At 45.7% G+C, this 27733-nt stretch overlaps 1 protein-coding gene across 17 annotated transcripts in view; it reads left to right on the forward strand.

Moving 5' to 3' along the window:
• Positions 1-27733, forward strand: part of LOC144754318 (uncharacterized) — a 771250-nt gene that overhangs the window by 670611 nt on the left and 72906 nt on the right. For 9 of the 17 annotated variants that reach the window (XR_013594709.1, XR_013594699.1, XR_013594697.1 and 6 more), the window contains one exon: positions 629-1318. The exons of 7 other annotated variants lie outside the window; for them this stretch is intronic. Coding sequence is in view for 1 of the 10 variants with exons in the window: in XM_078641993.1 (XP_078498119.1) it covers positions 629-663 (35 nt within the window). In the remaining 9 variants the exon portion in view is untranslated. Of the gene's footprint in view, positions 1-628; positions 1319-27733 lie in introns of those variants that run through there. One more of the 17 variants, XR_013594700.1, reaches the window with a different exon arrangement.

Genomic DNA, 27733 nt, shown 5'->3' on the forward strand with positions numbered 1-27733 from the left:
TAGCTTTTTCTCTTACATGCTGTCTGTAGAGTTGTGAGACGTATATGTGATAGTACTCTTGTGGTTCTGGGTGGACTTAAGAGAGGAAGCACGCAACTTGCTGGGCGGTGTTAAGGTGTTGTTATTTACGGTTAGGACGTAATTCAAATGCACAATGTGATTGTATGCAGAGGACAAAGATGTATAATAGAGTTTTGAAATTATTGTGCAAAATTAGGTAATACAGTAGGCTGAAATGTGCTGTGAAAAAAGTGAACTTAACGTTGAACTGACCTGAATTTAAAAGTGCTAATTCGCTGTAGGAAATCATTGTTATTCATACAAGGCACAGACAAAATCCTGAGACACTTTAGCTAGTTAAAAGAGAAGCTCAATATTGCTGAAAAGTGCACAACATGGTTTAGCTGCTTCAATTTAAAATGACAGGCTTAGGAAGCTGTCATAGCTGCAGAATTTCTCATTTAACAAAAATTATTAATTTACTATGCAACATTTATTGAATGTGATGAACTTCCAATTTCTTAAAGTTTCATATAAGAATTGAATAAGCTAGCTTGTATATTTAAACTGTAAATGACTGTGGTTTAGATTAAAATAATAGATTACCTAACCATGATGTTTCTTTCAGTTAGTAGTTCATTGTTCTCACAGCGAAACAAGTAGAGATACAGAAGGTCAACAGTACTGAAAAGCTTATGCGAAAAATGCTTGAGGTTTCCAGAATCGAACATCGCAAGACTGCTGTAGCTAACAATATGATACAATTCTAATCCACACGTATTTCCGTGACACACTGGAGGAGCTTAACTTTCTCACTGAAGAACCCTGCCTTCCTATTGGCTAGTGTAGGAAAAAGCAGACAACAATGTTTTCGATCTGTGTTCTTGCCTTCTATATTAGTGCATGTTCCTTGGTAGCAGCAGCACGTTCTCTTCTTTTCTTGAAGTATTTACCCAGCCCTAAACCTGTGGCGGTGGTAGCTACTGCTGCTACTGTCTTCCTCTTTTACCTGACTTTGCTTGAATTCAATAGTTTGCTTCTGCAACTGTATGCTGATCTGAGACTCGGCTCTTTATGGGTAGATCTGTTATTTAACTTCATTTTTGAAGTTATATGCTCCTCTATTTCACTGTTTTCCAATGGATTTAGAACTAAATTCTGATCCTGATTTATAGAATAGGGATTTTATTTCCTTTATGGAACATGCTTAAATGCTTTGATATTGATGATTGGCTCATTCTAATAAACCTTTCTTTATGATGAGATTTTTGTAACATTGATTGTTTGATGGACTAACTGAATACATTAAAAAAATAAGAAGATCTTTATTAGTTTCTGAATGAGAAATACACTGTGAAACGACAATGCAACTTATTAGCTTAAACTGTTATTGATTTGAAATGTATAAATTGCTCCTTGACTCCTTATTAGGGGTGGTCGAAGAATTCCTCTCCACCGGCAGAGTTCGCTGACTTTTTGGACTCCCCGCTCAGCTTCAGCTAAGCAGAGTTTAGCAGCATGTGCCGCCGCTCAGCTCACCCCTAAATTCATTACAAGTTCAGTTCATCTTTTAAGAAGCTGCTCTCGTTTGAGGCCTGTGTGTTATTAGGCGAGCACCTTCAGTAGAAGACATCTGCACCGGTACACCGGTTGCTACCTGTGACTGCTAAGTATAACAACATGGCCTAAGATAAAATTAGTATCTTTGGTAACCCTGGGCGTAGTTGGAGTAGCGGAACTACGTAGAGGTCCCCAAAGTTGGGAGCAAACTCCACTCCGCCACCCACCTCCAGCCCCCTATTAACAATGAATTAATCTTTAATAAAAAGTAAAATAAAAAACACTTACCTGTACTGTGGCGTCTCCGGGAGGCCCTCCTCCTCTTCCTCGCTGTCTATGAGTAATCCTTGTGAAAACTACGCATGCGCCTGCGCATTGTTAATAGGGGGGGTGTAGGCGGGGACTGACCAATTCCGCTCGGCAGCGGAGTGTGCGGAGATTAGATTACTCCGCGGAACACGGAGTAGGAAAATCTTCTCACACTCCGCGGGCAGAGCGGAATTCTCCGCCTGTGGTTAATCTTCGGCTTAATCGGCAAGGAACGAAAAGTTGATCTCTGCCCTCTAGTGGCTGCAGCACATACTTCATCCTCTCTGCAACTCATGCTCTCGAGTCTATTGATGGAGCAGTGGAATGACAAAAATGTTTGTGTACCCCTTATGAAATACGTTCCCATAACCATAACATGTATTAATCGTGTGAAGTGTTATAACTAACCAACAACATGAAAAGCACACAAAGAAAAAGTACATTTGGGAAACTAACTTGCTTATTTTTGCAACCTAATGTATTAATTATGTAAAGATGTCATATTAATATAGTGCAATAACGCTTTTAGTTAAATAGAGTTATGCATTTATGCTTTTTGTGAGTGTTTCCGTGGCATAACAAACAAATTTGGTAAGTAAACATCGCATTTGTGTTGCTTTCCACTAGGGAACCTTTAACAGGGTAAACTTAGAATGGTGGGAGGTAAACAGAAGGGCTTAAATTCTAAAATCTAATGTGTTTGTTTTCATATTAGTTCCCATTGAGGCCCGTGTGGCCTAGCCAGAAAACGAGACTTCGAGAAAGTATGGCTCTACGCATGCGTGGCTGTGCTCGAGAGATGTATGAACGGCCTGTGCCTGGGCTACTGGTGTCAAGGTCAGCGTGGCCTGGAAAAGAAGACTGATGCCAAAGAGATGCTCAAGTTTGTGAGCCTGGGAAAATTGAGTGAAGTAACTACATGATATACTAGCAGCCCCTTTCCGACGTTGTCTGGGTATGAATTGCTACCGGCCAGTAGTATATTGTTTTGTAGGATTTCGTTTTGATAGCATTTCTTATCTGTGACAGGCCTGTGAAACGCTCCGATTCACAGTGCACTGCTGATGCACTTAAGAGTGCGTGTTCAGTAGTGTGTGAACTCGAGTTTCCCTACTTTATTTTTCCTTGCTTCATTTGTGGTAGGCACGGGGAGACAAAGCGATTTGCCTGGAATCACAGGATGTTGAGCTGATGCCGAGATTCGAACGTAGCTCCCCAGCTCTAAAGTTCGCAATTCTAGAACTTGTGGCGGGAGGTGTGTCTAAAAGTGTATGTCGGTGCTGGCCATCAATGAGAGAGACCTGTGCATTTTTCAAGTCGGTGGTGAAAAAATATGAGTATGTTGCTGGAGATGTGGACCGCCGTGCCACCAATGTACTTACCGGGGAGGGTAAACACCCATTATTCCGCAACTTTCTTTCCGCATACCATCACTCCGCATACTTTCATTACGGAAGTACCATGACTCCGCAATGCCATTATAACGCATGGCATTACATTTTATATGCTTTTACCATGCATAGATTTACAACGAAATTCGTTGTAAATGCATGAATGGTAAAAGCATGTTTTAAAAAAAAAGTTTAGATAAGGTAAGTATGGTTATAGGGGTATCTGTTTTGGGGTACTGAGGTATATGTTTTGGGGTGTTTGGGTATTTTAAGGGTTCAGATATAGTTTGGGGTTATGGGGTACAGGGGTAGTTTTAGGGTTTAGGCCGGGATAGTTATGGGTTTTGGGGTACAGGGGTATTTTTAGGTTTCAGGGCTAGGTTTAGGTTTAGGGGTACAGGGGTACTTTAGGGTTCAGGGGTAGGTTTGGGTTTTGGGGTACAGGGTTATTTTTATGGTTCAGGGCTAGGTTTGGGTTTTGTGGTACAGGGGTATTTTTAGGGTTCAGGGGTAGGTTTGGGTTTTGGGGTACAGGGGTATTTTAAGGGTTCAGGGCTAGGTTTGGGTTTTGGGGTACAGGGGTATTTTATGGTTCAGGGCTAGGTTTGGGTTTTGGGATACAGGGGTATTTTTAGGGTTCAGGGGTAGGTTTGGGTTTTGAGGTACAGGGGTATATATAGATTTCAGGGCTAGGTTTGAGTTTTGGGGTACAGGGGTATTTTTAGGGTTTAGGGATAGGTTTGGGTTTTGTGGTACAGGGTATATTTATAGGGTTAAAATGGGTTAGTGTTTAAGGGTGTTGGGGTATTTTAAGGAGTAAGGGTGGGTTATGATTATGGGGTGCAGGGGTATTTAAAGGGAGCAGGGTGGACACCCGGAGCTGAAATGTACAGAACATGGGAAGAAAAAACATTGAAATATTAGGCACAACGCTCGCTTTTTTTTCCATAATCCCACGCCCAGGCCCCCAGCACACGCCCCCAGCACACGATATGAGACATGGCATGAAGGGCGGAATGTACCACACGCACCCAGCGTTTGTCACGCCCCCAGCACAACACAGACACGCCCACAAGGGACTACTTTGCTGGCACGGTTTTTTTACCTTTTAAATGTATGTGGTGGGCGTCTGCATAGCCTATGTCTTTCCGCTGCAACTGCCCTTTCAAACGCTGTATTGGGTGTTGTGATTGATGCTGTGGTTCCTGAGATTAGCCGCCTCAAAGGTTTGGGCTCTCTCTTTATTATATTAGTATAGATAAACAATACAAGGACAGGATGATGAGTATCAAAATGGACAATTTTGACCACATGAGAAACGTCGAAATGACAGTGCAAAATTTGGACAATAGGATATGGGGTGATCTTCACCACCCCTCTAATGAACTAATGAGGAATGATTATGGACCCTAAAGTTTCACATTTTAGTTAGATAGTTAGTTAAAAAGGGTATAAAAGAGCCAGTACAAAAGAGGGAAAAAAGCTGTTCCTGAAATTATTTTTCGCACCACGATATGCTGTTGGACTGAATGATTTTTGGGTGCAAAAGATTTTGAAATTTTCCTGACTTTAACTTTTGATGGGGTATAGAATTGAACGCGGAGTCCTGATGGGAGGTAGACATCGAGGAAGATAGAGAGTCAGTTTTGGGAACTTGTGTCGTTTATTCCTGTCATTTTCTTCAACAAACCTGGTAATATGTTATTCAAATTTCTTACTTCTAAAATTTGTTTCACTAATAAATGTCAAATTTATTGAATAGATTTTTCTTCTTGATTAAATCTATAGAAATGTTTTAAGAAGAAATTTTACGAATTAAATGTTAAATTTAATAAATAAAGCCATGACGGAATGGTGGATATAATAAGAGAACTAAAGATAAATTGTAAATTAAGCTGGGCTTGATTTCCATCGACTAACTTCTACTAGCTGGTCCATCGACCAAAGCAGTGGGGGTACCTTGATGTTATTTCTCATGAATTTAAAGACAATGGAGACGTTCATATATGCATATGTACATAATGTATAGAACTTAAAAATTTAGATTAATAGGGTACTCCGCTGTCCAGCAGCTCACCTTCTAGTCTCACTGATCTTGGGAGCTGTGTGACTTGTGTGAATAAATGACTTGCGATACTATGGGCCCCACCGACGAGTAAAGTGTGATAGCTTCTAAGTATTTTGTGATGGTTTGATGGGTTGTTTAGGAGCAGCGCTGGATCAGATTTCTTGGTAGCAGAGGATGGTTGCTTTAGGTTAGTTTGGATAAGAAATGTATAGATTTGACAAGGTCAATGTATATAGAGTTCCAATGTACAGAAATTATGACTAACACTATGGGGTCAATTCCGATTCGGGATCAAAAACCGTCGTATGATTCGGATTCGTAGCCGTCTCCGTACGAATGAAAGAAGTCCGTCCGAATTGCGTAGTACGATCTGAAACCCGAAAATACGTCCTAATACCTGCGAACCGTACGAACCACAATCGAAGACCTGTACGAAAAGTCATCGGAACTCAAACCGTACGATTCGTAAACCAGCCGTACGAACTAACAAGTACGATCCAGACCAGGGACCAAGTACGCGATTTGTACGGGCAAACGTAGTCGCGCATGGAGCATGATTCGTACGGAAAACATCGCGTATGAGCGAGCCGCACCAAAAAATACGAACCGCACACCCCGTAATCAAGCGTACACGAACCCCCACCCCGAAAACGGACCGTAACAGCCAGCCGTGCCAACAAATACAACCGCACACCCCTCAATCAAGCGTACATGAACCCCCACCCCGAAAACGGAACGTAACAGCCAGCCGTGCCAACAAATACAACCGCACACCCCTCAATCAAGCGTACACGAACCCCCACCCCGAAAACGGACCATAACAGCCAGCCGCGCCAACAAATACGTACCCCACACCCCTCAATCAAGCGTATACGAACCCCACCTCGAAAACGGACCGTAACAGCCAGCCGTGCCAACAAATACGAAACGCACACCCCTAAATCAAGTGTACACGAACCCCCACCCCAAAAACGGACCGTAACAGCCAGCCGCGCCAACAAATATGAACCGCACACCCCTCAATCAAGCGTACACGAACCCCCACCCCGAACACGGACCGTAACAGCCAGCCACGCAAACAAATACGAACCGCACACCACTCAATCAAGCATACGCGAACACCCCAAAAACGTCCCGTATGAGCCAGCAACAAAAACTAACTGCACGCCCCCCACTAATAAAGTGCACATAAACCCCGAAACCAGCACAAGGAGGGTGCAAACGAGTCGCACAACCCCACAAAACATGTCTCCTGTGTACACACCATAGGAAAACAATGTCCTGTAGACGTCCATATCATTTATTTTGCCTGGGTCTGTGGAGTGCCTACTGAGTGTGGCTGAGGAGTATGAAGGTGAACCTGCAGTTGACTGTGGGACTATTGTAGGTATCTCAGGCGGATGGTCATGTCGCAGTAGCAGGGGATGTTGAGGATGAGGTGTGTGCATGCACCCTGGATTTCCACAAGTACTCCTGGAGTCAGGTTCTTGTTCCTATGTAGAGGTTGTTGCTGTAGTTGGGCTGGCTGGTGTTGTTGACGGCAACCAGGCTGAACACCACCTTGCCAACAGACATTGCCATAGCCATACCAGAAGGTTATGACATCTCCTGCAAACATCACACCAACAGAGTGGTAGGAGGAATTGCCATCATCCATATTAACACTCCCGAGTCACTACCAACACCAACGACACCCTCACCACCGCCTAGCACATGCACTTACAGATCCACACCGACACCAACACCACCCTCAGAGGAACACTCATCTACAGACCACCTGGAGTCCTACCACAATTCATCAACTCCATCGCTCACCTCATCAGCACGCACGCCCTCGCCTACACGGATTACATCCTCCTTGGGGAACTTAACTTCCACCATCATAACAACAATGACGCAAACTCCACCGCCCTGATGGACAACCTTGGCAACCTTGTATTACAACAAATCGTGACGACCCATACCCACACCGCTAGACAAACACAGGACCCCATCTTCTTAGAAACTCCACACGTCTCATTCAACCACACCACGTAACACCACTGGACAGACCACAGACGCGTCCACATCACCTTCAGGAAACCCACCACACCCCCCGGCACACAGAACATGCCACGCTGCTGCTGATGCAAGCTCACCGAGGACTAACTGACAGCCACCCTTGCACTGGTACAACAAGCCTACCCCACCTACCCCCACACCGCTGCCATCTGCCTCAAACAGTGGATCAATGACTGCGCAGACACCTTTGCCCCACTAAAGACCTCCGCCACCTATCACAACTACAACATTGCCGCATGGTTCACCAAAGACATCAGGACCTCCAAGTGCACCTGTCGGAAGCTGTAGAGGAGTAGGCTCTGCAAAAAACACCAGAAAGCTATAACGCACACAAGAGTGCCACCCGCAGACACCACCAACTCATCAGGACCGACAACAGGACAGCCATCAAGGACCGCCTAGACAGCAACGCACACAACAGCAAATAGCACATCAACATCGCAGTTCAACTCTCAAAACCCAAATACAGCACCAATGACATTCCACCATCACAAGACCGGTGTGACTTACTGGCCAACTTCTTTCACCGTAAGATCATCGACATCCACAACAGCTTCTACTCCGCTAGCCCCACATCCACAACCGAGACCACCCCCCCATGACCAACACCCACACAAATCACCTGATTGCCTGCTACAACGTCAGCAATGAAGACACCATCATGACCATGGACTACATTGACTCTGGATCCCCATCTGACCCATGGCATAGCCACATTTCAAACAAAGCCAGATAAGCCATCTCACCCCTTCTCCATTAAAAGATCCTACACCTCCTTCGAGACAGCAACCTTCACTGGGAGCTGGGAGAATGTCGTGATCAACGCCTTACTGAATAAACCAAAGGTGGACCACAAATACCTCTAGAACTTCCGGCCCATCTCCCTGCTCCCCTTTCCAGAACAAGTCAAGTAGAAGATTATCAACAGACAGCTGACCCACTACCTCAAAGACAACAACATCATAGAACCAACCCAGTCTGGATTCTGCATCAACCACAGCACGGACACCGCCCTCATTGCCGCCACCAACAACATCAGCATCCTCATGGACAAAGGAGAAACAGACGCCCACATCTTTCTGGACCTATCAGCAGACTTCCACATGGTCTCCCACGGCACCCTAACAGTACACATCCATGAAGCAGGAATCAAAGAGATTGCCCTGGTCTGGCCAACATCCTTTGCCACCTGCAGAACCCAGAGCGTATGCCTCCCACAGTTCTGTTCCAAGACCACTGGCACCATCCGCAGCGTCCCACAGGGATCATCCCTCAGCCCGACGTTGTTAAATATCCACATGGCACAACTCACCCATGTGGCACAACAACATAGCCTCAACATCATCTCCTACATGGATTACACCCAGCTGATCATATCCCTCGCCAAAGAACCACACACTGCCAAAATCAACCTCCACAGTGGAATGAAGGCCGTTGCAAAATGGAGGAAGGACAGCAGGCTGATGCTGAATCCTGACAAATCGGAGGTGCACATCGTCGGCCCCACCAGCTCAGCCTGCGACGACTCCTGGTGGCCAACATCGTTAGGAACAGCCCCAGAACCCACCAACCACGCATACAACCTGGGGGGCATCCTCAACTCCTCACTCCCCATGACCAAGCAGGACAACGCCATCTCTGCTTTCTTCTTCAACACCCTCTAAATGCCCCGCAGGATCTTATAATGGATCACCTCAAATACACAAAAAACAGTCACCCTGGCCCTCTCCACCAGCTGACTTGAGTAAGGGAACGCCATCTACGCAGCTACAACAACCAAACTCCTGAGACGGCTGCAACGCATCCAGAACACCTCGGCTCGATTGCCACAACACGGCCACATCACAGGACACCCGAGAGGCCTGCACTGGCTCCCTGTCAACAACAGGATCACCTTCAAACTCCACAACCTTGCACGCAAAGCTCTACACCACGCAGGACCAGCATACCACAACGACAGTCTCAGCTTCTACACACCCACCCGCAGCCTCTGCTCTACCAACCTTGCTCTCGCCACTGTCCCTCACATCCTGAAAAACACCGCCAGTGACAGATCCTTCTCCTACCTTGACTCAAAGACCTGGAACACCCTCCCTACAAGTCTACGACAGACCCAGGACCTGCTGCCCTTCACAAGACTTCTCAAGCCCAGGGTGTTTTGATTAGTAGCAGCCCCCCCCCAGCGCATTGAGACCGTCACGGGTAGGTAGTGCGTTTAACAAATGAATAGATTGATTGATAGATGGCTTGGCCAAATTGTATGTTTAGGATAGGAGAGCTATAGATCAGTGTTTCCCAAACTGTGGTCCGCGGACCCCCAGGGGTCCGTGACACATTCCCAGGGGGTCCGCAGGCAACAGTTTTAAAAGCACAGAAAAGTTTCCTGTATAATTAGCAGCTTTCCAGCAGCAATAATAGTGTCAAGATAAAGCCAGTGATTAATGTACCTGCTGGAGCGTGAGGAGAGTTTTGTTTAGTGGCAGCTTTGACTTAACTAATGTAGCACAGAGGGTTAATGTGCCTACTACAAAGAACGTGTAACATGCATTTTAAAAAGCAGCATTTTATGTGCATAGGTTCGTGGGTACTGCTTTTGTCACAGAGATTCTTTTGTTACTGTGCACTTCATAAGTGACAATCGTAATGTAGCAGAGGGACCTGTAAACTGTCATCAAAGAGCTGCTTGCAAACTGCATGGTACCAGTTAGTAACTTTTGTTTTTTCCCAGTTATTCATTATCCTGATGCTGCTAAAAAGATTTATTTGGGCGGAAATACATTTATAATGTTAAAGTCAGTGCTAGCCACTGTGTTATGTTCTGAATCCTGAGTTTGTGCTTTTCCAGACCAAGCACTCTTTAAACATTGTATATACACACTGATTTACATGTACGATTCAATGTCTCTATATGTGTGTGATGTAAAGTGCTCTGACATCCTACAATGGTATGAGAGATGCTAAAAAACAAATGAAATACATGTGACAGAGGGGCTATTACTTCAATATAAAATACTAAGGGCCAGATGTACGATCCGTTTTTATATGCGTGAACGAGTTCGTGAACCCGCTTTCACATGCAAAAAAGTATTGGGCCATGTACATTGCCTATTTCACGAGTCGCAATTTGTTTGCGACTCGCTAAATAGGTTTTGCAACTTGCTATTTGGAAGGGGCATTGCCTTCCAAATAGTGAGTCTTAAAACCATGTACAAATGTTTTGCCGTCGCAAAACCCTCGCAATTACCACTTACTTCAAGTAGATGGTAATGCATTTGCAAAGGGGAAGGGGTCCCCTGGGGACCCCTTCCCATTTGCAAATGCATGCAAAATTATTTTTTAAGGGCAGGCAGTGGTCCCAGGGACTTCTGCCTGCCCTTAGAAAATGAAACGAAAACTTTTCATTTTTTTTTTTTTAAATGCATGGTAAATGGGCTGCATTTTTTTATAAACTGCTTTATTTAAAAGCAGTTCCAGACATGGTGGCCTGCAGAGCCCAGCAGGTACCATACCTAGGAGGGCTGGCATTCCCAATAGGCTAGCAAATTGCGAGAGGCTCATTAATATTAATGAACCTCGCAATTTGCGACCCCATTGGGAATCCGAAACAGTGTTAAACACACTGTTGTACATTTCATTTAGCGACTCGCAATTTGCCACTATCAATTTGTCGCCAATTGCGAGGCGCTAAATGAAATGGTCATACATCTGGCCCCAAAATCCTTAGGAGCAGATTTACAAGCCCCTTGCGCCTCTTTTACGCCACCGTTGTGTCACTTTCGTGATGCAGCGGTGATGAAAAAGATGTGCCATGGTGCAGGGTATTTACAACGTGACGCATCTGGGAGATGCGCCACGTTGTAAAGCCATGCGCCAGAAGGAGGCGTTCCGCCGCAGGAACGCCTCCTAAAAGTGGCTAAATGAAATCTACAAGATTTCACTCAGTCACTTTGGGGCCCATGCTGAGTCAAAACCCTGCGCCTGCTTGAAGCAGGCGTAAGGATTGACGCAGCATTAATAAGATTCGGCCCCCCAGAGCATTCCTGGAGCTGTGTCACGCTTGCGACGCAACTCCAGCAATGCACCACCTTTACGGCACAGATGCGTCACGCATCTGTGCTTTTTTGCCCCATGAGGCGCAGCATTGTAAATGCGGTGCATCAATGGTGGCGGAGGCATGGCGCACAATAAGTGGCGCATCCCTGCTGATATGCATGGATGCGTCACTTATTGTAAATCTGCCCCTGAGTACTTTGAGTATTTGTTTTGTGTGCACACATGTGTATTTTTTTCAAATTACTGTTTTAATATTTGAAATTTAACTCATACAAATTGCTTGGGGGTCCCCGGCATCCAGTGGTGACGCAATGGGGGTCCTCAGGAGTCAAAAGTTTGGGAACCACTGCTATGGATGATAGTTACAATGAGGCTGGTCAGGATGCTGGTGTGAAACTGGATGTGCAGATGTTTGACGATGCAGAGTGTATCCATGGTGTTGGATGTGACTCTGAGGGTGTACCCCGTTAAGTTTGACCAATCATAATCCTGGATTGGGTGTGTGGTCCCTGTGTGATTTTGACAATCCGTCTGTGATGGCTAGGCAGAAGTGGTGTGCTGAGGTTGCGTACTACCACGTTACGGCATTGGAGGCGATGTGTATTGGTGTTGTGTCAACAAGGTAATACACTACAATGTGGTGCTGCTGGAAGTAGTGTGTGTGCAGTACAGGCACATGACCTGGTTGTACGTACATGCACTGTTATGTGTGGCTGCGTCTTATTGTCAGTATGAGTTGCACACACAGCCTGAGAGGCTGTCATGGGTGTGTTTGTGGTAGCGTGTTACCAGGTGGATGATCGTCTGGTGTTCACTGTGTGGAGGTTGGCTGGGGCATGAGTCTGTTGTGTCACATGTGTCATTAAATGAGCTGAGTGTTTTGCAGTGTGTATGTTGCAGGTGCTGATGGACCTGCCTTTGTCATGGTGGTTGTGCAACAGTGGCACAGACAAGCTGCGGCATGCTTCAATAATGGATGGCTGGATGGAGGAGTATCTTATAGGCGTGTGTGTTGCTGGATTGGGCCACGCGGTACAGCGTTGTGGCTGGGGATGCAGCAGCCTGGATGAGTGAACACATGACGGCAGAAGGGGCTATAGAACATGCTAAACAAGCACACAACCCAAGGATTCTTGCTAGGCAATAAGTGACATGTGTATGTGAAGGAAGGAGTGGCTGGTTACCCATGGGTCACTGCGTGAAAATGTTTGAACATTCACCAAAGATGACGGCCACAGGACGAGTCACCATAATGCCAAGCGGGGCACAGGACACACTGCGTCAGCAGCTGTAGCCTGCACGTTGTGTGTAGCAAGCTACACAACCATGTACATCATGCACAATATGGTCCATTAGCCATTACGAACAGCATGCTTGTTGTCACCGTACACATAACCACATATGAACAATCATTGTAAACAATGCCATATTGAACACATGCAGACTGGAAAGATATCGGCGGTGACAGCAATGAGGCACAATGTACTTTGTGAAATACAGTTCCTACACAATAGGATGCAGTTTGTTGCAAGGCCATGCTGCCTCAGCCAATTTACATGACCAGTGGCATTGCTCTGATGACAATAACACTCATGCAATGATGTTACCTGTAATGCTGGTGAAACACTCTCCACACGACTGCCAGGGACTGTCCGTACCTGTGATCAACAGAGTGGTGTGATGCTGGAAGGGTTCCATCTCCTAATATCCCCTTGGTCTGACTACAAATGACAGACACATCAGGGCGATCAGGCGAGGGAAAGGGAGGATGGGAACTGCAGGGACGGAGATCTGAAACAAAGGAAAACAAGCATAATTAGTCCATACTTTTTGTTACAGATTCACAGATTACCTTGGCACCTACACTGTATCACTCACACCTGTGTAGTGTAACCACTGCCACTGTATCCTATTATTGATCACAGATCTTGCAATGAGACAAGAACAGATGCTTGAACACAGACACATAAAAGTTAGTAGAGGATGTCACCAAAATGGTGCTTGTATGACGCTCACTAGGCTGCTACAATGCAATTACATCCATGCAGTCATCAACTACGTCACAGTGTATGATTGATGCTCGCTATCTCAGTACTTGTGACGTATAGCAGTGCAAATGACACAAAGCCAACAATCCGTAGTTAGCCCTGTGAATCAGTAAGGGTCATGAAGGGAAAGTAGACATCACCCGCAAGAGCCGTAAGCAGCTCCTCAAATGAGGAAGGAAATCACCTAAACACCAGGAAGCCCCATAGGGGCCAGTCATTACCTCTTGCATCTGTGCCTTACTATGCTATACATGACAAGCATGTGTAACCAAACTCAACAGCGAGTAAATAGGAAAAAAGCTACAAAAACAACCCTAACGTGACCAGGATATGCTGCACGGCACAAGAGATTTCGGGCTATGACCTCACCCGACTGCTGCCACGTAAGTGTGAACATTTGCTACAGCCCAACGTTGTGATGTAATCAGCGCAACATACCTGGCATCATGAGAATGGAAAATTAACATCAACTTACTGAGAAGGCTAGCGAAGCAGTGTTTCCACCGGCACTGAGGTAACGACATGACAGTGACATGACATACTGCCACAAGGGGCAATGCATCCATGCTAACAGACTCACAGGACAGTTGACAGAACATGTGGGACATACACTGGCCCACACCGACACAACATGGTTTTCTGGAAATCAAATTGTACTGGCCCACAAGGTTAAGTGGATGATTCAGACACATCCTGCTGCACACAGTGAGGCTGCAATTCTCCACGGAGCCTGTGTTTGTGATGTCACACACAATGGTAACCTGTGGTATCCGCAATGTGTAAGGGTCAATGTTAACACACATTGATGCATTCACCAAAGTCAAAACTCAACTACAGATGACTGTCAAGAAAGGTGACTGTCTTGTCATGGGAGTGGCGCAACATGAAATTTGATACATGATAATGTGACATATATGTTTTTGCCTACAACATGCGCATGAACAGTTACCACACATTAATAAACCATACCAACGATAAACTGCCTGTTTGGAATCCTTACCCATACTGACATTTCCACATGTCCGTGCAGGGAACGCAGATTCATCCGATGTTGCTATCATCAAGAGGAATTGCAGGAGGACCAAGATGACATGAACAGACAACAGGCGGACAGGCACACAAGGGGTCACGTACTGAATATATTCATTCAGACCTGGTCATGTACAATACACTAACAATGTAGTACACTTGTACATTCAAAGTTGACTCATTGCGCTCATGTGTGTGGCATGACATCCGCACTTGTGTGACACTGCACCACAAATCTCAAAGTGACATTGTATACAGTCTGCTGGTCACACAGTATGCTACACATGTCACTCTATGGTAGTAGCTTGCACACTATTTTACAGGTACTCACCGTTATGAGAAGAAGTTGCATATGAGCTGACTCCGGATATCATCATCCTCCTCCTCATCACTAGCATCCTGGCCAAGGCCTTCATCCTCAACGGGTGGATGTTCCTCATCATCAGGATCCAGGATGAGTGGTACGTCCTTCTCCACTGCCATGTTGTGCAGCATGCAGCACACAGTGAAGATGTCACACACCTTGGTAGGGATCCGCCTGTCTTGTCGAGACACCTGAACCGGCTCTTCAGGAGTCCAAACGTACGCTCTATCACACGCCTGGTCTGCCCGTGTGCATTATTGTACCGCTGGTCTGCAGCAGTTCTGGGGTTGCGTAGTGGAGTCATGAGCCGCGGCATGTTTGGATATCTGGCATCTCCTACAACAATACATCATGTCAATGAGTGTGTAATGAGAAGCCGTGAGAGAGATAAATTACATTGAGACATACATGAGAAACAGGGTTTACCCACCAACAAGACATGCCCGATGGTTGCGCAGCTGAAGCATCATCTGTGGTACCCTGCTCCGCCTCATGATGAATGCATCGTGGCATGATCCTGGAAAATGTGCACAAACATGGGAATTCATCATGTTAGCAAGACACACCACCAGGGCATTTATGGAGTGGTAATGTTTCCTGTTGCGGAAGGCCTGCTCCTGAGCCTGTGGTGGCACCAGTCCAACATGTGTCACATCAATGGACCCAATTACATGTGGCATGTGGCATGTGTCCCAGGGCATAGAATTCACCCTTGACATCAGTCAACTCTTCTGGAGTAGGAAACTTAATGAATTCATCACTGTGCTGCAACATAGCAGCTAAGACATCACGTAGTACATGGCTAACCGTGGTCTGGGACATCCCCCCCCCCACATCACCTATGGTGAATTGGAACGTACCTGTGGCAAAGAAATGTAGGGCTGCCATCACCTTTACCTTGGGTGTCAGCGCAGTTGGATACCCGTGTCGCGGTTGGAGATGTGGTTCCAGCCTGTCCGTCAACTTCTGAATCAACTCTTTTGTGAATCTGTAGCAGCAGATGCAATCACGTTCCCTCATGGCATCCAAGTCAGGCAACGGCCTTGGCAGAGGGGGTGCCCAGCACGACATGTTTGGGTAAAAAGGTGTACAACTATCAGCAAACAACAATTACAATGTACATAGCACAATCAACACAGCTTCAACACATGAAATCACTTATGATTCTGCCGTGGGCTATACATCATGGACACTTATGCCAGCTAGTTGGCACTCCTACAACAAAACTGATTCACGTGTTGTCTGTGAAATGGACATGACATGCACACAAATGATCAGCTGGGCAGGTCTGAGTTAGCAGACCAATGTATCACGTCAGTGAGACACGTCACGTGACCTGCATGAGAAGGTTGTCAACACATCCAGACAGCTGACTGCAAAGAACACACCCACGTCACATGTGCTATATATTTCAAATTTCTGTGATATTGTGCATGAGTTGTGCATTTGACAAAACTACACCACAGCCATCCTCAGAATGCAGATCTGTATGTCTGTGGACAAATGCTCCATGATGCCATCAGACACATGAGCTGTAGAAATGCCCCTGTGGCATGGTGTGTGTACATGTGAGACACTTCCAATCACGACACAGACCCATCATAGATGCACCTAAAGAGGATTCCGTTTACCGGATACAAACAGCATGTCCAATCTATTACATGGCACACACATTACATTGTCACACAGGGTCATGCTGAGCATCAATTGGTCAAGTGAGACAGTGCCCCTGTCCCTGGCATCATGTGACAGATGCCCGTACTGAAGAGTGTGCCATCCCAGTGTTCATGTGAATAACAACATGTTCATGATGTTACTCATGTGACAAGTGTCAAGGTAATGTGAACCACATAGTGGCCCATCATAAATGTCATGTCTCCACAGCCCATCACACATCAACTGTGCCACCAAATCACATGCCCTCTACTATATAACTGTGTGCCACACCTAGGGCCTACTCATGTATCTATGCCATGCCAACAAATACATGGACATCCTGATAATGACCTCACACCCCCATCCCTGCCATGTGTTTTCCTGTCATCACTATAGTAATGGTGCCATGAGTGAGCTTGTTGAACGCACTGTACACATGCATCCACTAGAGCGTGTGAAACGTCCAGTACCCCACTGGTGCGTGCGTGTGTACGGATCGTCTCACTATTGCATTGTAGCCATACGCGTGTGGAGCGTACCCCACTGGTGCGTGCGTACGGGTCGTCTCACTATTGCATTGTAGCCATACGCGTGCGGAGCGTACCCCACTAGTGCGTGCGTGTGTACGGGTCGTCTCACTATTGCATTGTAGCCATAGCGTGCAGAGCGTACCCCACTGGTGCGTGCGTGTGTAGGGGTCGTCTCACTATTGCATTGTAGCTATACGCGTGCGGAGCGTACCCCACTGGTGCGTGCGTGTGTACGGGTCGTCTCACTATTGCATTGTAGCCATACGTGTGCGGAGCGTACCCCACTGGTGCCTGCGTGTGTACGGGTCGTCTCACTATTGCATTGTAGCCATACGCGTGCGGAGCGTACCCCACTGGTGCGTGCCTGTGTACGGGTCGTCTCACTATTGCATTGTAGCTATACGCATGCGGAGCATACCCCACTGGTGCGTGCGTGTGTATGGGTCGTCTCACTATTGCATTGTAGCCGTACCCGTGTGGTGCGTACCCCACTGGTGCGTGCGTGTGTACGGGTCGTCTCACTATTGCATTGTAGCCATACCCGTGCGGACCTTACCCCACTGGTGTGTGCGTGTGTACCGTGGTAAATAAATAAATTACCGGTACTATTTTTCTATGCATTAACTGAAAAAGGATAGCTCAATAAATAAGAGGCAGAGTCCGTGGTATCTGAGTCATACGGGCTTTAATTAAGTGGCTCGAGCCAATGGATATCGGATTCCATCACCTACTAAGGTTCAGGAAGGGACATTCTCGACCTCGATCTCAACATTTCATTAACATCATACAGTATATATAGTAAAACAGTACAGTTGCATTGAATACAGTAGGCGTAACAAGTGAAAGAAAGAAAGATAAAAACATATGGGCGTAAAAGAAGGCGTGCACAGGGCGTGCACAGGGCGTGCATGGAGGTGTGTGATGTAGACGTCACAGAAGTGTCATAAGTGGGTGGACACATGGAGGGGGCTACATGGGCAGCTGGAACCTTTAACCTACTGGTGCGCGCAAAACGAGTCATGACGTGTAACTGGGGAGAGCTGGGGGGCGCTGACTCCTAGCACTAGTAGAGGAGACTGAAGTCTGGGATGTCAGAACGACCTGTACCTATAGCGTATCTGATATCTTATGTTTAGAGTACATGTTGCTTGATTCTAAAAGTCATCAGGGCAAAGGCTACTTGTCACTAAAAGCTAGTGCATGCATATATTTCTTCATGTATTGCGTGAGCTATGGATCTTCTATGGATACTAATTCAGTAATTCACTTGCATGGAGACAGGAAGACTAGACTGTAGATGGATATGTTTATGCTGTTCGTTAGCTAGGAATGTGAAGCCGGGAGCTGAACAGATAACTGTAGGCATAACATATTCTTGGCAGGCAGGCCAGGCCGAGTCCGGGCACCGCATTGCTTGGCAGGAAGTAAGTGAAGGGTCAGGGATGCGGGCGGGGCTGCATCTCTCGGAGCATTTCAGGAGACTTGAGGTCTGAATCTGGTGTCCGGATCCTGTGGGGCCTAGAAACGGGTGCATCTCGATGATTTAACGTGCACCATGTAAAGACGTTGGCAACATAGGCCTAAAAGCCTAATTCACGTTGCTTTCACGGAGGACTGGATAACTGACATATTAACGTTGGACGCAACTGCAAATGTGTCTAGATTATCGGCCATAGAGGGGAAATGCATAGCGATCATGCACATATATTACATGTTGGGGAACACGTAGGGACACATAACAGGGCAAAATTCAATTTTCCTCATTCCCTCCTTGTTCCCTACGTTCCCTTCAGGAAACATCAATATTCATGAGACCATCTATCTGTTCATACAGCATCATTTGCTCGTCTTTTTTCATTTGGGAATGGGATCGTGGACGTGGAATACAAGATGTAGCGCACAAGCCGCAAATCGCTGGGCCACATTGTAAACAGAGACAACAACTGAATATGATCATTACGACTACTCCCAGGAATGACAGTACTTTCCATCCCCATGCAGATATTACACTCCAGAGCCAGCCGGACCAAGTCCAGGTGCCTGGATTCTGGTGTAGCTGATGAGCTATTTTATGAAGTCTAGTTATTGCTGAATACACAGACGGTGCGTTATTAGGAATGAAAACGCAACAACTAGATCCGATGACTCTACAAGCTCCGCCCCTATCGGCCAGGATGACGTCAAGGACAAGGCGGTTCTGAAGAACAACAAATCTCATAGCAGACTGCTCTTCTGTTAAGTTACCTAGGGCGGAAGTAGTCTCATTCACTACTGCTTCAAGGGTTCTGGTTAACCTGCGTATTAATTTACTATTCTGGACGGGACCTATGAAAAAAAAGAAACCTTTATTGAAATCCGTATACTGTTCCAATGCAGTTTCAGTCTGATCGACAATTGGGGACTCGATCTCCCTTCTATGTCTGACGTGTACTAGATGGGTATTTCGGTGATAATCATATGGGGCTAGGAAAACTGGTGGCAGTAGGAATGCAATGTAACAGGTTCCATCCCAATCTAGGGGCAAACGTACATAAGCGGTCTGACCACATATAAAATAGGAATGACGTGAAGCCTTGAAAGTAGACTTCCCACCGTCACTGTACTCGACCATAGTAGTACAATCACTGTGTCCTAGATGTACTGAACCATTCTTTCTAACACATAATTCGCCTTTCACTGGTAGAACTGTTATAGAAGGCAAGTCTGAATTGGTCTCGGACTGAACATTCAAAACCATGAGGTTAGAGGAAAAATTGCCTAGATCATATACTTCATTTTCTAAATCTATCCCTGTCCTATGGGAAAGACCGTCCTTGTCTGGGAAACAGGTTTCATTCATAACTGTATTCAGAAGGGACTTATCGTCTAAAGATGACGCCAATGTAAACCATGCTCCACACGAACCATTGTGTGAAAACGGATAGGGAAAGAGTGGCAGAACTCCCTTCACTGTCTGAAAAGGGGGGAGTCGACCACATACCCAGCAATTAGTGGCATTGCTGGTCTGATGCGAATAGTGTAACATGCGAATAAAAGTATTGTTGCGCATTGCAAGTCGATAGGATAACTCGTGAGGGGGTAGTTCACTAAATGTGTGTTCTACAGTATCATTAGAGGAAAGGTGTGAATGTGAACCAAGAGGAGGAAAAAATACATGTAGCATATAACTTATACATGTGATCGTAAGACTCAGAATAAACATAAACAATAATGTAACGATACATCTGCTTCGTAGACTTTTACAATATTTCGTTTTCTTGACGTTTCGTCTATCTCTCTCACTATGTGGGTCTATCTCATACATGTCAGGAACCTGTCTAACCGCTTCACCCGAGGGGGACTTAAACAATTAAACTTTGTCTGACTTACTAGACCTTAGTTTCAGTTTATACTCCTGCTGCGGAGTTTTCTCTAACAGGGGAAGTTTAGAGTCAGTATCGGGGCAGTCCTTGAAAAAAGTCTTTGGACACAGTCCATGGAAACGCTTGATGTGGCTGGAATGGAGCCAGCCTTTTCTTCCTTCTAGCTTTACGGCGGTCCTTGTGGTCATCAGAACGAGTTTTGGCTCCTTCCAGCGGGGCTCCAGAGGGCTTGAACGATCAAAATTCCGAACCAGAACTAGATCTCCTGGAACGACCTCGTGCGGTTTCACCTGGGTGTTGTCTGGAAAGGCAGCCACGACCTGTGAACGACAAGAGAGTAGTGGAGACATCAAGGAAGCCAGGTAATCTGTCAGCATGTTACTGTCAACATCGGTGATTTTACGAGGCATAGGTGTACCCCACATGTTTGGGGGACGACCGAAAATTACTTCATAGGGTGACAAACCAGATCTGGAGTGAGCGACCATTCGCATATAGAAGAGGGCAACCGGCAGGGCTACCATCCAATCTACACCTTTTTCTGCACAGACCTTCGCTATTCGTATTTTCAGAGTTTGATTGTGACGCTCGACGAGGCCAGCTGCCTCGGGGTGTCGTACACAGTGGAATTTCCACTGGTACCCTACAGGAAGTGATACCTGTTTCATGAGTTCGGACGAGAATGGCTGTCCATTATCTGAATACACGACACGGGGTAAACCGTATCGAGGGAAAAACTCACGTACCAGCTGCTTGGCAGTATAATCTGGGACTGGATATGCTTCTGTCCATCTGGACAAAGCGCACACAACTACGAGGACATACTTGAATCCTCGACATCGATCCATCTGGATATAATCCATCTGGAGGACTTCAAAAGGATGGTCAGGAGGATGAAATCCACCTTGTTCCACGGGGACACCTTTACCTGGATTGAACTGACAACAGATCATGCAGGTACGTACTTTCTGCTTCGCTGCTGCTCGTAAATGCTTGTTAAACCAGAGGTTCTGGATGCTGTCTAACATGGCTTTTTCTCCTAAGTGTGCTGGACTATGTGCTGTATTAATAATGACTTGAACCATAGAGTCGGGGAGAAACCATGTGGCTTTTCCCTTCGTCAACCATCCCTGATCTGTCAGGACCCCTCCTTGTTCAGTCCATTTCTTGATTTCGTCTGGAGTAGCATGTGTCTGTATGTCTAGTACATCTTGTGTAGGATCCTTGACTGTCATGCAAGTTGTCGGGACTGAAACGTCTGTCTTTGTCGTGTCGGCTGGAAGGTCTGGAGTCTGAGCTGTAAGCTTGGCTGTTCGATCTGCCAGGTCGTTACCCTGGGAAATGGTGTCAGTGACTTTCGTATGTGCTTTGCACTTCATAATGGCAATAGCTGTAGGTAAATGTAATGCTTCTAACAGAGCTTGAATTAGGGGGCCATGCTGAATCTTGGCTCCATGAGAGGTCATAAAACCTCTTTCTTGCCAGAGGACTCCAAAATCGTGAACGACTCCGAATGCATAACGTGAATCTGTATATATGTTTACTTTCAGGTTCTTGGCTCGTATGCAGGCTTGGGTCAGGGCGATGAGCTCTGCTGCTTGAGCAGACAAGATGTCAATACGATGTGTTTCTATAACTTCAGTTTCAGTAGTTACTGCATATGCTGCAACTAACTCTCCTGTATTTGTTCTCATACATGAACCATCCACATAAAGTGTCAGGTCTGGGTCAGGTAATGCAATGTCCGTCAAGTCTTGTCTTGGCTTCGTCATGGTGTTAATAACTTCCACACAGTCATGTGTTGCAGGGTTTGAGGTAATCGAGGGTAACAGTGTAGCAGGATTTAATATGTTACAACGTCTGATCTCTATGTGTGGCTGAAACAGTGTCAGTTCATATCCTGTCAATTGTGCAATTGTCAAGTGCTGAGTCTGTGTTCGGTTTAAAAGAACTTCCACGGAGTGTGGAACCTGTACTGTCAGGGAGTGTCCTAACACTATGGAATCACTTTGTCTGATAGCTAAAGCTGTGGCGGCAACTGATCTGAGGCACGCAGGGAAAGCCTGGCTACTGGATCTAATGTGCTAGAAAAATAAGCACAAGGCTTGTGTTGTCCTGCTTGATCTTGTGTGAGAACAGACAATGCTGTACCATCACGTTCGGTGACAAAAAGTGTAAAAGGTTTGCTGTAGTTTGGTGTCGCTAAAACAGGTGCTTGACATAAAGCTTTCTTTAATTCTTCGAAAACAAGTGTGTGTTCCTGGGTCCAAGGGAGGACAGTCGATGTCGCTGCCTCCTGTGTTGTCAACTGTATCAGTGGCTTGGCTAGATATGCGTACTGAGGGATCCATTGTCTGCAGTAAGAAGTGAGGCCGATAAAAGCTCGTACCTCCTTCTGTGTCTTGGGCTGTGGAAGATGTGCAATTAACTGGATACGGTCAGGTGTCAACTGTCTACCCCTCTTGGACAGCAAGTGTCCAAGGTATACCACTTGCTGGACACAGAATTGCAGTTTCGAAGGGGACACCTTGTGCCCCATTTCTGCCAGAAAATACAAGACTGTCAGTGACGCACGTTCGCAGTCACGTTCTGTACGGGCAGTGATCAATAGATCATCGACATACTGGAGCAGGGCAGTGTCAGTTGGCATGTGAATACTATCTAGTTGTCGTTTCAGTGCTTGACTGTAAATACTGGGACTTTCTGTGAACCCTTGAGGTGCACGTGTAAATTTATAGCTTCTTCCATTTAAACAGAATCCGAAAAGGAACTGGCTGTCTGGATGGATGGGTACACTAAAGAAGGCGTTCTTGAGATCGATAACAGTAAAGAACGCTGCTTCGGAATCAATGGCAGTCAATAGGGAAGAGATATCTGGAACCACTGGGTACTGGGGTATAATACATTTGTTAAGTTCTCGAAGGTCAATCACTAGTCGATAGACTGGAGGTGCATTAGGGTCAGTACGTTTAAGGATCGGAATGATAGGAGAATTACATACATTGGAGTCAGTTTCTACAACCACTCCTTGAGCAATGAGCTCGTCAATGATTTTTGATAAGGCTGCTACAGCCTCAGGTGGCAGCTTGTATTGTCGGATTCGTGGTAGTACAACTCCTTGTTTCAGAGTAACACGATATGGTGTAATGTGCATACAACCTACATCAGTTGGACCTTGCGCCCATAAATGCTGTGGTACATTCAGTAATCTTGGATCAAAATCTCTTAACACATAATGTCCTTTAAAATCACGTAAAAACAATCTCACTCCTTCCGGAGAACAGCAAATCACTGCACCTAGTTCTTTCAATGTTTTAATACCAAGTAAGTTTTCTGGACATGATTTCGTAAGTAACAAGTCTGTAGTTCGGGACAATGGACCAACTTCTAGGGAAACTGGTTTCGATATTTCATTAACAATAGGCTTTCCTGAAAATCCCAGGGAAACATTTCTTGAGCCTGAGAGAGGGGCCCCTGGAACCTCGTCATGACTGATGGTAGTCCTACTTGCCCCTGTATCAATCAGAAATTTTCTGTCTTTCCCTAATACCTGGCTGTGTACATAGGGACCTTCTTGATCTACAGGGACCTCGATGAGAGGCAAGCCAACCTCCCTCTCTAGGCTGTTTCATGAATACTGCTGATATTCTGGATAATCTGACTGTGCGTACTGGTACATCTGCTGTGTAACATGTTGTGTGGCAGCTATAGGCTGCGGTACTGTTACTGTCTGTTGTGTGTTCTGCGGTGGTTGCGTGTTTTGTGGAACATGTTCCTGTCTAGGAGGACGCGGTCTCTCTTTCGTCTTACCAGTAGCTATGTTGTGTTTCAGAACTGCACATTCGTTTATATAGTGACCTGGCTGTTTACAGTAATTGCATGTCCCTTTAATAGGAGCTGCAGAATGACTGGTCTGAGTCGTACCCCTCTTCTGGCTATCCACCGGAACAGACTGTGCCACTAGTACTTTCATTTTCGTGTCTTTCATACGTCTCCTTTCGTGTTCTTGCTCTTCTCTGATTCGGTTCTGATGGTACTGTAACATCTGTAACATTTGGGACGGGGTATTAGCTTGCCAGGTACTCACGACTTTCAGTACTCGATTTTTAACTTGCGGTAAAGAATTCTCTACTAATTTGGTAACAAAAAGATGTGGATACGACTCACTACTTGTTTTCAAGCCGCTATTAATAATGAAACATTTCTCAAATCTGGAATAAAAATCACTAGTGTCTTCGTCTTGTTTCTGTTTACAGGCTGAGATGGCATCCCAGTCTTCCTTTTTCGTAGTTAATAACCTTGGCAAGACTTGTATTAACAACTCGGGCAATGCTTTGGCTTTTTCCCCGAGACCAGTACCAGGAACTCGTGTATTATCTTCGTTCTCTAATTCTGCCCAGTCAATCTTTTTCTCTCCCACCTCCCATTCTTTTTCTTTAAGTTTTTCATATATGCCCGCAGGCAACAGGACCTTTAACATTTTAATGATATCGGGATACGTGTATTCTCCCATACGGAGCATGTCTTTTAATTCACGATGGAACCCTGCTGGATCTTTATTGTGACAGGGCACTAACTTTTTCATTTCCAGTAGTTCTATTTTTGTTAAAGGGGTGTAAACAAATACTCGTTCGAGCGCACCTCCCGTTCCCTTAACAGGATGGACTTCTCGCAAGGGATTCTGTCTGTCTATGTAAAATGTCTTCCTTACTAGAGGTGGAACAGGAACGAAATGTGGAGTCAGGAACGTTCTGTATTTGTGGCGTTGTTCTAGAATGACATTAATCAAATCGGTACCTAGGCCTTTCCATCTGTTTAGGAGTAACTCGTCCAATACATTATATAGGGGACCTGGATCAGAATGCTGACTTTCGTACAGTGTAATGAGGTGCTGGATCATGTACATACCCACCAGTCGCTGTTCGTCTGGGGATAGTTTCAGAAATGTTTGGGCCACTACTTCGTCGGAAAATGTGCTAGAATCACTAGTCCATTGAACTGCTGATCGGGCTAGTTCCTGTTCATGCATGGTACTAAGCTCACTGTAACCTATTCGTAGTTTCAGAACTCTATCGGTAGCTTGGAATAAATGCTCAAGAGAACACTGTTCTGGTACGGGAGGAAGAAAAGTTTTCTTACATTCTAGGCGCGTGTGTCTGTCAAAAGGTCTCGTCCTACCGACATACGCTATTCTGTCTGGGTTCTCTATGTCTACATCTTCGTCTGAAGTGTCATTCTCTTTCTCGGTTCCTCTCGTTGCTTTCTCCCTTTCGTGTATGCCTAGAATTTCTTTACGAATCTTTCTATACATGGTTTCTATACTACCTTGTTTACTGTGTTTTCCGTCTGCTATGTTGTCACTCCATTTTGTCAGGACTTTCATCTCATCTTTGTTTTTACCAGGATGGTCTTGTTCTCTTATTAAACAATTTATCAAAAACTGCAAGATCATATTTTGAGTCTCGACTTTCCTGTGTGCCATAGCCTCGTGAATACTTTCTGGTCTTTCCCCTGCTCTGATAAAATGATATATTCTGTCTAAATGTTCCCTCATCTCTGGTATTATAGCCAAATAGCTTGCAACTCGTCGTAGACGTATGGAATATAATATCATCTGATCTTTGCCTGGCACTGGATCATATCTACAATCAGTAAGGTATTGTTTGAGGGCTGCGTATGTAGCTACTTTTGGCGTGCGCTGTAATGCTGCGTCTCTCAGCGTCATTCGTTTTACTTGAGGCGGGGTGATAGGGATACCTCCCCCTGCCCCTCCTGAACTTGAATCGTCAACTAATACTGTGTGCGACGTTGCTGGTAATGTGACTGGTAAAGTAGGCAAACGTAATGTGGGTTGGTCCTGGGTTACTGGCAGATTAAAAGGATTCCCGGGACCAGTGGCTGGAGGAACAGTGATTACGTTATTAACAGGGTTGAGAGGTTGAATAGGCGGGGTAGGATTCGGATTTGCATATTCTGGGACAGTGTCGTCTAAATAGGAAGAAAGAAAAATTTCAGCTGCGGTCGGTTTATGACGTAGCTTAGTCGGGACCAATGGTGGCGGTAAATTACAGGGGTTTCCGGGGTCGCCTTAGGCAGGCCCTCGGCGAGAAGGGGATACATGCCTTTAATAAGGGCATTTCTTTGTCTGTCTAACTGTTCTGCTTTAACTCGTTCACCTTCTTCTAGTAGTTCCCGTTCTGTGGAAAAGTAAATTTTGCCATGTTCTGTGTCCCTACGTGTTCCCCATCTTATGCTATGTGTGCATGATTAATATGCATATGTATTCCCCATGTTTGATTAAAAACGCAATTACAGTTGTGTCCATCCCTAGTATGCTAGTTTCCAGTTCTCGTGAATACTACGAATATTAGGCCTATGTAAAGTTACGTTGCCACGTTTTCTCAGTGTGCACGTTATTTCCAGTAAAAGTCCCCGTTTCTAGGCCTCAAAAGGGCCCGGACACCAGATTCAGCTCCTGTCTCCTGAACCCTCGCTGAGGAGCGATACAGCCCCCACCTGTATCCCTGACCCTTCACTTACTTCCTGCCTCACAGTGCCCGGCTCGGCCTGGCTCTGCCTACGAGTCTGCCAAGAGTATGTTATGATTCTAGTTATCAGTCCAGCCCTCCTTCTCTGCATTCCTAAGCTACTGAATCGCATCAATAGTTTCCGTCATTGTCTAGCCTTTACGTCTCCATGTAAGGGAAATACTGTATTAATGGTCATTTAATATTCTTCATCACGCACTACATGTAGAATAATGCATGCTCCAGTCTTAGAGTCTGTTAGCCTCTCCCCTCCTGACTCTTAGTGTATATCAACATGTCCTCTAAACATTAGATACTAGATAGGGTTTAGGTACATGTCGCCCTGACTCTCCAGACTTCAGTCTCTACTCCTAGCACAGAGTTCATAGCCCCCAGCTTCTCCTAGTAACACGTCATTGTCAGTTTGCGCGCACCATTAGGTTAGAGGTCCCGGCTCCTTAGGTAGCCCCCTCCATGTTTCCACCCCATTTATGACATATTCTGTTACGTTTACATCACATGTCCATGTATACGCCTCCTGTTACACCCATTTTCACCCTTATCTTTCGCGACTGCTATTGACCACACCCACTGCTCCGCCTACTGTATTCACTATAATGCAACTGTTTTAGTATATATGCTTGTGTACTGTTATTAAAGTTAGCGCGCTCATTCCCTGTCCCCCCTGCAGGGCCCTGCCATCCTGTTCCCGTGCAGGTTGTCCTGTTCCTGTCCTTATGCTGTATTAAACCTGCAAACTCCTACTACCTCGAAT

This window comes from Lissotriton helveticus, chromosome 5_1 (genome assembly GCF_964261635.1).
Source record: "Lissotriton helveticus chromosome 5_1, aLisHel1.1, whole genome shotgun sequence".
NCBI lineage: Eukaryota > Metazoa > Chordata > Amphibia > Caudata > Salamandridae > Lissotriton > Lissotriton helveticus.